Here is an 11,729-nt window from a genome sequence, read left to right as displayed (position 1 = left end):
AACAACCTCAGTTTCTCACATCTCCAAAGTAACTGATCTAATTTAACTAAGTTGCAATAAATTATATAGTACATGTAATGATTTTCTTATCATTTATCTCAAGTTTATGTGTAGCATTTCAGAAGGACATATTTTTCATTAAAGTTATTATTGTATTTAGTTCCATGTTTTATATAAAATTAAGGGCTATGATAAGAAGTCAAGGTCAGTTTGAGGACATTCAGCACTGTTACAATTACAGATTATTTGTTGAAGATATTTTTATGACACTTCAGTTAACACTCGCAAATTTCTTATTAAAGTAATGCTTGGTGAGTAATAACTGGAGGATCTATGCACTAATACTGCACAATTTGACGTGTTGCCACCAGGGTGGCACTGCTTGCAGGGGCGGCGAATCCTTGCAGTTGCGGCCGTCTTCGAACACTTGAGAAATGCGGAGAAATGTGCTTAGTGTGTCGTATGATATTTTTGTCTTTCGTTACCTTTGTAGTGGTACATTGCCCAATTTATAATCGCACAAATGGGTACCGGAATTCTTCAAGAGGAAATGGAATCACATTTTATAGGTAAACAAAGCATTCTAAATTTTATTTTACCAAAAATTTTGGGTATTTCTACATTAGCATTCCTCACAGACTGCAAGGAACGTAACTGCGGATACGACATCCACTAGGGATTGGGGGGGCGTCCAATGTATTTCGCCGTGTTTAGTACTGGCCCCTGGGGGTTAATTACAGTCGTCCGAATAAATATTACTTAAAATTCTTGTTCAGGAGGTAAAACTTCACAGAAAAACCGCAACTGCCATAGTCTATGCCGCCGCGGATAAGTACCCTAGATTACAAAATTTTGAGCTAAGGCGATAAATGTCTTTCTTAGCATCGGATAGCCTACACTTTCTCTGTTGACAAGTTACATTTCCAGTATGTTATTGTGGCACATTAGTAAAGTGGCGTTTTCGATTTTGAAATCAAAACAGCATTATCATATATGTAGGTATACCACGTATTTAACAAAGACATCTTGCTGGGTATGAAAAATGATTCGTTGTATGGAGGCTACAGATTACCGGTTGTGTCAACAAGGTTCGTCTTAGAGACATGTTACTGATGATATTTTTCGTCAGTCATTGAGAAGGCTTTGCAAAAAGTAGGTATACCTGTAGTAGAATACTGTCTATGGCATCTGTATTTTGTTTGTTTTTTGTTTTGTTTTTTTTATTCAGAGATGCAGAGGCAGTGTTAGAATTGTTAGCCTAATGTTTAATCGAATTTGGTTTCTCGACGAAATTGAAAAGCGTCTCACAATGCGAAGTAAACGAACCACAAGAAACCACTCATCATTTTATTGGATTCAAATTAAAAATGGCTGTATATTTATTATATATGTAACAGTCTTAGTTTATTTTATGTTTTATCGAACGATAGTCTCAGATTGGTATTAGTACGAAAATGAAGTTGGTAGCCTGCCTGAGGTCGTACTCTTGGCTGCTCGGCAGGTTTAAATTCACACTGACAGTCGGTTGTTCTTTGCGGATGGGATCTTATATATTGTCCAGAGATAGATTCCTCAAGTTATCAACAGAGGTCTCCAGTGTCAGCAAAGTCCCGTCCACACTAGGTAACATTGTTTAGAAACAAAGTTTGCAAACTGTTTCTTGGAAACTGTTTGCAAGCAGTGTTTCCTGTCCAGACCCCATTGGTCATCAAGATGCCTCTGTATTTTACTCGGCAGTCTTAATGCACTCGAGAAGGAGGGATGAGAGAAAGGAAAAGAGATGGGCGAGGTAGTTTTTTTTCTTCTTCTTTTTTAGAAAAAGGAGTCAAATGCACATGTGTACTTATGTAAATATGGATATGTACATATGTATATATATATATGCACATACTGGTGTGTAACTATGCATGTGTACTAGATGATGATATACAAATAGGTATATAAGTATGTAGCTATAAATGTATATATGTATTCAAATATATGTATGTGTATATATATGTATTTATATAAACATACACTGAAATACATGTATACGTGTGTATATATATACATACATGTTTTTGTATATATATATATATATATATATATATAGATATATACATTAAAATTACTTAGATCTTATGATTCATGCCATGCCTTGATATCCCAGCTAGATAAATTTCGCCAGGTACATTTTCAGCCCGAACGGAAAAGAGTGGATGGCAGACGAGCTTGATCTCAAAATGATTACAAGATTGCAATCTCTTGTAAGGAAAACACTTTTCCCTATTTTTCATTGTATCCAATCATCGAGCCGCGTTGTTCTTACTCCCATCCAATAGAGCGTTCCGCGGCCTTTCTGCCGCTGTATAACACATGTAATTCCGTTATTTGTATGCCTTATTATCTAAAAATGTAGGTTTGCAAGAAAACACAAATTTACTGTCTCAGAGTCATTTCTGCTCTCGGTGCGAGTCTGTACTACTTATCCGTCTGCACCTGTCTATGTCAACCCAGTTTGTCTGGAAATAAATTTCTACGGGCTGCTCTGTGAGCAAGAGCCCGTGCTGGCATAAAGCCAGCTTAATCTTTAACAACAACAGGAAATAAATCATCAGTACCCAGCTACTTGTCTTAATCTCTGGTCCTCACAACTGGTGACCTCCCGGAGTTAGTGACAAAGCGGTTTAGGCCCAGCCTTTAACGTTAGGTCTCTGAAAACTCCATTGCGAGGATGACACCAACACCTTTAACAGACTAATCACACGGCACTGCTTCCCAGCGTGTTTTGGCGTTTTTTTGGGGACAGGTAGTTGGGTACTGGTCAACCAACACAAAATTCAGGCAGCGGTCCAGAAACATCCATCCGACGTCGCGGCCTCCTTTGCCTCACCTGGGGGACGCCAGATATCTTCTCGACCCGCCGAACCTGCGAGCCTCCTCGGTTCTTCCCCCGGCGCCATTGCCGCACCTGCGAGTCCCCAGGCAACCTTCCGATGCCGCTGCTGCACCCAGGATCTTGCTTTACCCACCCGACGTCGCTGCCTGTAGTCCTCCTCGGCCCACAGACACCGCTGCCACACATGTGGTCCTCCCTTGCCTGCCGACGCCGCTACCTGTGGGTTTCCTCGACCTGCTGACGCTGCTGCTCACCTGTGGTTCCGCTCTGCCTGTGGGACGTCGCTGCCGCGCTGGGGACTTCTCAGCCCAACCTATGCTGCCGCCACACCTGGGGGTCACCCACGGCCCGTCCCAGGCCACCACCACACACAATGCAGCTCTCTCTGCAGTCTTGGTCGCCCCAGCCGACAGTAGAACCCCCCAGGCAACCACCAGGGGAGGCATCCTGTAGCCAGCAACACCAAAGGACTCCACACTCGATGACACCCCACAACAAGTGTCACAAGGACACGGGGTCACCCCCTGCCTCCAAGATATTTCATCCAGTAATTATTCCATAATCACTGTCTTGGGGGGGAAGTATTTGTAAGGACAACGCTTTTCCCTATTTTTTATTGTATCCAATCATCGAGTCGCGTTGTTTTTACTTCCATCCAATAGAGCGTTCCGTGGCCTTTCCGTCGATGTATAACACATGTAATTCCATTATTTGTACGCCTTATTATCTTTAAATGTATGTTTGTAAGAAAACACAACTTTACAGTCTCAGAGTCATTTCTGCTCTCGATGCGAGTCTGTACTACTTATCCGTCCGCACCTGTCTATGTCAACCCAGTTCGTCTGTAAATAAATCATCAGTACCCAGTTACCTGTCTTTATCCATGGTCCTCACACTCTAACAAGGGCGAGAACAAAGGACTTTGACTGTGCCAATGAGGATATGCCACAGCTTGAATTTTATGAACACTTCGCTTCCAGTTTAATTAATGCAGCTGTTTTTAACTATTATTATTATGAAAAGTTTGGCAGGAAGACGTAAGGTTGATTTATGTGAACCTTGGGAAAACAGCTAGGCTGAGTGAAAAGTATAGTGTAATCGCCGTAGAGTTTTTAACAAGTCTCCTGTTTGGCACTCGAGAATAAATAAATAGAATTCTGCACGCAAATCGTCATCATTTTGATAAAATCATCAACAAATCGAAAAGAAACGTTCAGCAAATCTCGTGGCTTTTCATAGTTGCCGTAATCCAAGGCTGGATCGACCTCGGCCTTAGGTTTGGGGCGGTACGTGATGTCTCAGAGGATCGCCAAGGGCCATCCAGACCTCTTATACCACTGCCAGTGTTGATGGATTTGGTAAATTGGCGGTAAAGGCATAAGAGGCGTGAAATTCACTGAGGAGAACGGAAGTATAGTCAATTCAGAGCGAATGGAGAGAAGAGGTAACCAAACGACCGCAACGAGCAGGGAAAGTTTCAACGTGATTGGAGAACTGCAGTGCTGATGCCGGAAGAAGGAATACCTATCACTTCACGAAAGGTCTGTCCATACTAGGAAACACTGTTTGGAAACAAAGCTTACAAACTTGTTGGCAAACACTTTTTACCGTACATTTGTTTCCCTTCCAGAATGGAAAACATTTAGTGTTTCTGTGTGTATATGTACAACACACATATATGTGTGTGTGCTTTCCATTCTGGATGGAAACAAATATACGGTATAAAGTGTTTGCTAACAGTTTGTAAACTATGTTCCATTTCACGCCTCTTATTCGTTTACGGCTAATTTACCAAATCCATTCAAACGTCTGGATGCCACTTGTCGATCCTCTGAGACATCACGTACCGTCCCAAACCTAAGACTGAGGTTGATCCAGCCTTGGAATACGGCAGCTATGAAACCCCACGAGATTAGCTGGACGTTTCGATGTGCTGCTACTTTTATCAAGATGACGATTTGCCTGCAGAATTCTATTTATTGATCCATAATTGCCAAACCGGAGACTTGTTAAAAACTCTACGGTGATTACACTACTTTTCACCCAGCTTAGCTCTCTCCCAAGGTTCACGCAAACCAACCTTGTGTCTTCCTGCCAAACTTATCTTGATAATAATAGTTACAAACAGTTGTTTTATTTAAACTGGAAACTAAGTGTTCATAAAATTCAAGCTGTGGCATATTCTCATTCGCACAGTCAAAGTCCTTTGTTCTCGCCCTTGTTAGAGATTGCAATCTTGTAATCAATTTGAGATCAAGCTCGTCTGCCATCCACTCTTTTCAATTCGGGTTGAAAATGTTCCTGGCGAAATATATCTAGCTGCAATGACAAGGCATAAGTCACAAGAACTAAGTAATTAATCCTTTCTGAGCATTTTTCCTTCAATGACACTATTTTCTGGGTAGAAGCTTACTTTGATGCTGAGGGCTTCTTAGACTATTTTTCCCTCAGTAGTACTGGCAAATTACGAAGGCTGAATGCCAATTACTTCATAATAAAGGAAAAAAGCAAGCAGTCTATTCACTCATTCTTTCACTCCGTAAAAAGGCGTTAAAAACAGTATTTGTGACGAAGTATATTCAGCTTGAAGGCAAATCAGATATTCCTATATTTGCAAATCATTCTTTATGAACAATTATAAATGGCAGTCATTTGTTCGTAAAGGCAATTAAAACAGCTTTCTGTAAAAGACCTTTTTATTGTCCATATAAAAACTGTGGTTAGAAACGACACCAAACATCAACCTCATTATTATTATTATTATTATTATTTTATTATTATTATTATTTTTTTTTTTTTTTTTTTTTTTTTTTTTTTTTTTGCTCTATCACAGTCCTCCAATTCGACTGGGTGGTGGTATTTATAGTGTGGGGTTCACCGGGTTTGCAGTCCTGCCTCCTTATGGAGGGTCCATCACTTTTCTTACTATGTGTGCCGTTTCTAGGATCACACTCTTCTGCATGAGACCTGGAGCTACTTCAGCCTTCTAGTTTTTTTCTAGATTCCTTTTCAGGGATCTTGGATCGTGCCTAGTGCTCCTATGATTATGGGTACGATTTCCACTGGCATATCCCCATATCCTTCTTTTTATTTCTATTTTCAGATCTTGATACTTATCCATTTTTTCCCTCTCTTTCTCTTCAACTCTGGTGTCCCATGGTATTGCGACATCAATGAGTGATACTTTCTTCTTGACTTTGTCAATCAACGTCACGTCTGGTCTATTTGCACGTATCACCCTATCCGTTCTGATACCATAGTCCCAGAGGAATCTTTGCCTGATCGTTTTCTATCACTCCCTCAGGTTGGTGCTCGTACCACTTATTACTGCAAGGTAGCTGATGTTTCTTGCACAGGCTCCAGTGGAGGGCTTTTGCCACTGAATCATGCCTCTTTTTGTACTGGTTCTGTGCAAGTGCCGGGCATTCACTTGCTATGTGGTTTATGGTTTCATTTTTCGTATTGCACTTCCTACATATGGAGAGATGTTATTTCCGTCTATCGTACTTTGAACATATCTGGTTCTTAGGGACCTGATCTTGTGCCGCTGTTATCATTCCTTCAGTTTCCTTCTTTAGCTCTCCCCTCTGTAGCCATTGCCAATTGTCATCGCTGGCTAGTTCTTTAGTCTGTCTCATGTATTGTCCGTGCATTGGTTTGTTGTGCCAGCTCCCTCTGTTCTTTCTGTCTTTCCTTCCTGTCTCTGTATATTTCTGGGTCTTCGTCTACTTTTATTAGTCCTTCTTCCCATGCACTCTTTAGCCACTCGTCTTCACTGGTTTTCAGATATTGGCCCCAGTGCTCTGTTTTCAATGTTGACGCAGTGCCTCTATACTTAGTAGTCCTCTCCCTCCTTCCTTTCGTGTTATGTATAGTCTGTCCGTATTTGCTCTTGGGTGTAGTGCTTTGTGTATTGTCATTGTTTCCTGGTTTTCTGATCTATGCTGCGGAGTTCTGCCTTCGTCCATTCCGCTATTCCACTGCCGCTTTGTATCTGATTACTGGCACTGCCCATGTGTTTTATGGCTTTTATCATATTTCCGGCGTTGAGTTTTGACTTGAGTATCGCCTTGAGTCTCTGCATATATTCTTTCCTGATCGTGTCCCTTCATCTCTTGGTGTTTTATATCTCCTCCTTCCATTATTCCCAGGTATTTGTATCCTGTCTCATCTATGTGTTTGATGTTGCTCCCATCTGGTAGCTTTATCCCTTCAGTTCTCGTTACTTTGCCTTTTTGTATGTTGACTAAGGCGCATTTTTCTATTCCAAACTCCATTCTGATGTCCCCAGATACAATCCTTACAGTCTGGATTAGGGTATCTATTTCCTTGATGCTCTTACCATACAGCTTGATGTCGTCCATGAACATCCAGATGGTTGATTTTGTTGCCTCTTTTCTTGAGTTGGTACCCGGCATCCATCTTCTGTAGTACTTTTTGTCATGGGAAGATCATGGCTACTAACGAAGAGTAGTGGGGACAGTGAGTCGCCCTGGAAGATCCCTCTCCTGATATTACCTCTGCTAAGTCTTATTCCGGAAGAGCTTGTAAGTATTGTATTCCAGTTGCGCATTGTAATTTTTGAGGAAGCTGATGGTATTTTCCTTTGCCCCATATATTTTCAGGCATTCTATTAGCCATGTGTGTGGTATCATGTCGAAGGCTTTCTTATAGTCTATCCATGCCATGCTTAGGTTGGTTTTCCTTCTCCTACTGTTCTTCATTACCATTTTGTCTATCAGGAGCTGGTCTTTTGTGCCCCTACACTTCCTTCTGCAGCCTTTCTGTTGGTAGGGGATGGTGTTTGTCTCCTCTAGGTAGTTGTATAGCCTTTCACTGATGATACCTGTTAGTAACTTCCACATTATTGGTAGGCAGGTGATAGGCCTGTAGTTACTGGCTATATTTCCCTTACTCTTGTCTTTTTGTATTAAGGTGTTCTTTCTTGTGGCATCCATTTGGGTGCTTGGTGATTTGAGATACAATGCTGGAGTTGTTCTGCTATTCGTGGGTGTAGGGCCTTGAAGTTTTTGAGCCAGTATCCATGGACTTCATCGGGACCTGGGGCTTTCCAGTTTGGCATTTTCTTTAGTTATTATTATTATTATTATTATTGTTGTTGTTGTTGTTGTTGTTGTTGTTGTTGTCTTCGAAAACATCCTAATGAGCAAAGCATCCAGAGCTCAATGATTCATATAACTTATGAACGAGATGCTTTAATAATTCAGGGATAAATAAACACAAGTCCAACACTAGAGAGTATTTGCTTAATTTGAACTTTGTGTGAAAAATAGATTAGATAATTTAGAATGCAGATAACTTCATTTATTTCTGATAGACGAAGCCACGTCATTTACGATGATCAAAAGAGAAAAGTAAGTAGTATTTACAACTGCTGACTAGGGCGGTCATCCGACCCTCCCACAGCTGCTAAGTATTATCTTCAGAAGTAAAATTCTCTAACTGATGCAACAAAGGAGGGAATAAAAAAGTAGCTTGTTTCAGGGGTCGAATATGCTAGTGCACAGAGATTTATTTGCTAGCCTAACAAGTGTTAGTTCTCCTTGTTTTGAAGTCTTTGCACGATTTCTGACCCTTATTCCATAAGGCAATGGGAAAAATTTAACTAACCATCTCCAGCGTCATAGACCCAGAAAAATAAAGGAAAAGTATAATTTAAGTTTGAAGGGGGAAATGAGAAAGTAAAGATCAAATGCTATCTAGAAAACAAAGTTAGAGACTTAATCAAGAGTACATTCATTCAACATTTCATAAATCATTCTGGAACACCGAGTCGAATTTTTTCTATAAAGTGATAGATGGATCAACATCGGCATGTCGTCTACAATAGGACCTTAAAACAATGGGGCTCATACCGCATTTATTTTACTTTGGGGGGGGAGGGCAAAGAGTATTTGGTGTCAATGTCACCGTACAGTATTCTTTAGTTAACAGGGGTCGAAGAGCAAAAAGATTAAACATATTAGATTCTCAGACTGGAAGGTCTCTTTGTACTCAATTTGCAATCCTTTTTGAATTCACGTACCAGTATCTTGGCTTCACTTGGAAATGTCAGAGCAATCTGAATATTTGGGCCCTTTGTCGGAATAATAATAATAATATTAATAATAATCTTGACAATAATGATACTAACTGATATTTAATCTTCAGTTAACTATTTACGGAAGGAATTCTATGAAATTTTTAAAGTAAAAAATAGGTGACGGACACGATAAAATTTCGACAAGCGTCATCAAAACGCTAATTTTTATATTCCAGTTAATTTAGTCAGGTATTTACAAGACATTTTTTTTACATCGTTTATAATATTGTTTCATCTCCATTGAAACGTCCAGATCATTCCTAATGTTTACCAATCACTCATGCAAGTGAGCGATGCGGAAGTTGTGTCAACAACAATTTGCATGAATGAAATACGAGAAGTGTCTATCATTGTCTTTTGTGTGAATTTCCGGATGGAAATGTAAGTGGTCTGCCCTGTCTTCCATAAATGAACTACGCCACAGTAGAATGAACACAAAATTATAAGAAATCCACCAATTATGTGTAATACCATAGGCGTTTGGATATTAGCTTTGACACCATGATGATGTTGCTATAGGATTTGTAAATCAAAGTATATATTCCCTGTACTTTCCGTATCAATCAGATCGCAGAAATGGAGTTTTGTTCAATGACAAATGTCCTGATGAGTCTATATTTTGTGGCATATTTTTTATCCGAAGGAACCTTAGTAGAAAAAAAGATATAGCGATTTCATAAAAAAAAAAGGGGGGGGGTGGGGGGGGGGGGGGGGGGGGGGGGGGGGGGGCGGGGTATTCAAGGAAATGTCATCAACGATATCACTTCACCTTTCGCAATACAAATAGAAAAATCACGAGCTAACATGTATTTATTAAAAAAAAATCAGTGAAAACTAGTTTCTTTTTTAATAATATTCGTACCAGTTGACCCGAATGTGCTACTCGGGACCTATAAAAATACATGAATAAGAGCTTAGGCTTCTACATCTTTTCGTTTTTAAAAGAAGTGAATGGCGCACGTTTTCAGGAATGTGTCATTCGAAATGATTGTCTGGATATTCAGGCATATTTGGCTCCTCCACTGGATAGGAATCTATAAACACACACTGACGCACGCAGTGTTTGATTTTTGCCGCTTCCATTAGAACTTATCTCAAAACACCAATGAACTTTTATTTGATTGTGTGCCTGACTGGAAGCATCGTGCGATGGCGGATTCGACATGATTCCATCGCTGATTGGAAGCCTCGAATCACTGACGGTCTCGTTATCTGAGTCTTTTGTTCATTGGAAGTCTCAAATACTTGACCGTCTCGATATCCGAGTCTTTGTTGATTGGAAGTCTCAAATACTTGACCGTCTCGAGCCCCGAGATTTGATTCTTTTGCTGATTGGAAGCCTCAAATAGATGACGGTCTCGAATCTTGATATCCGAGTTTTTTTTCCTGATTGGAAGCCTCAAATGGTTGACGGTCTCGAGTCTCGATATCCGAGTCTTTGACTGACTGGAAGCCTCAGATCGTCAACTGTTTTGACATTTGATTCATTTCCTGACTGAAGACCTCAAAGCACTAACAGTTCATATTTTATTATTCCTTTGACTGGAAGCCTCATAATCACTAGAGGTAATCATGTTCTCACTAATTGGAAACATCGAAGCATTGATGAACTCGTCGCTTGATCCTCTCACAGATTGGAAGCCTGAAACCACTGAAGAAGAACTCATGCAGGAGGATTCTTCAGAGAGTTTTGGTGATTCTGGTCAAGGACGTCGTCCTTGGCGAGAGAGCAGGAGTCCTCCTCGAGGGAATTATCTCCGTCGTCAAACCCAAACCTGCGAAAATAGAAGAAGAAGAGAAAATATAAACAAGAAAAAAAAAACATAAGGAATGATGTTGCTACACTGGAGCTTTTGAGACAGGAAAAGATTAACAATATCTGAAAATACTTAGGGCCCTCATCTGTGTTATCAAAAGTTTTATCTCGACTGGGATCTGAGCCTTCTAACTGTAAATATGTATGGGCCTAAACATGAGGACAAATGGCTGTTAATAATGAAAAAGAACCAAGCTAAAACAAATCACCAAAATGCAATATAATACCCTGGTCTCTGATATTTCATTTAGAAATGCTTATGGAAACTGATGTATATAGTGAGAGTGAATGAGCTGACATTCTAAAGTCAAGAAATGTCCAATGGAACAGTCTGTTTTCCTCTCAACTAACGACAAACACCATACGAGGAGATTTAGAACCACTTAAAGTATGTAACATTGAGATTCTCAGACATGAATGAATAAAAGTACCAAGAAGATGCATTACTGTCCATATAAACGTGGACTGAAAGCCTGCAACGCTTCGAGAACCAAATTGCAAAACACGCCACATCATTCATGAACACTTACTTCCAGGTGACTCCGATGCTCAGGAAGACCAGGACGAAACCCATGGCTATAAGGCTACACGCCAGGGGCATCGAAGGAGTGTGTAATGGGTACGTCCCACTCATGGGTCGAATGAGGATCACGTGATAGAAAACGGACCCCATAGTAATCATGAGGACGCCCACGACGAAGGTGAAGAGAATGCAGTAGCCTCGCGAGGTGGGAGCTGTGTGATAAGTGAAGAGCCCCTTGTATCTGGCCCGGGTCTGAAGGGCATTTATGCCATGCCCTTCGCTCGATGAATGGCTCCTAGGGGGCATCGTCGAGGTAAGGCATTGTGCAGGGCTGCAAAGGAGAATTTCGGATGTTATGAAATTTCTGAAGTAAAAAAAATAGATGACTGACACGATAAAATTTCGACAA

General features: G+C 40.5%; 1 protein-coding gene across 1 annotated transcript in view; it reads right to left on the bottom strand.

Moving 5' to 3' along the window:
- Positions 1-9,699: 9,699 nt before the first annotated feature.
- Positions 9,700-11,729, bottom strand: part of LOC135222077 (uncharacterized) — a 112,041-nt gene continuing 110,011 nt past the window's right edge. Inside the window, exons 2-3 of the mRNA XM_064260246.1 lie at positions 11,328-11,651; positions 9,700-10,756 (exon numbers count right to left, since the gene is read on the bottom strand). Coding sequence (XP_064116316.1) covers positions 10,645-10,756; positions 11,328-11,626 — 411 coding nt within the window. The 5' untranslated portion in view covers positions 11,627-11,651 and the 3' untranslated portion in view covers positions 9,700-10,644. The remainder of the gene's footprint in view (positions 10,757-11,327; positions 11,652-11,729) is intronic.

This window comes from Macrobrachium nipponense, chromosome 3 (assembly GCF_015104395.2).
Source record: "Macrobrachium nipponense isolate FS-2020 chromosome 3, ASM1510439v2, whole genome shotgun sequence".
NCBI lineage: Eukaryota > Metazoa > Arthropoda > Malacostraca > Decapoda > Palaemonidae > Macrobrachium > Macrobrachium nipponense.
This window is presented reverse-complemented; position numbering and strand designations above follow the sequence as displayed.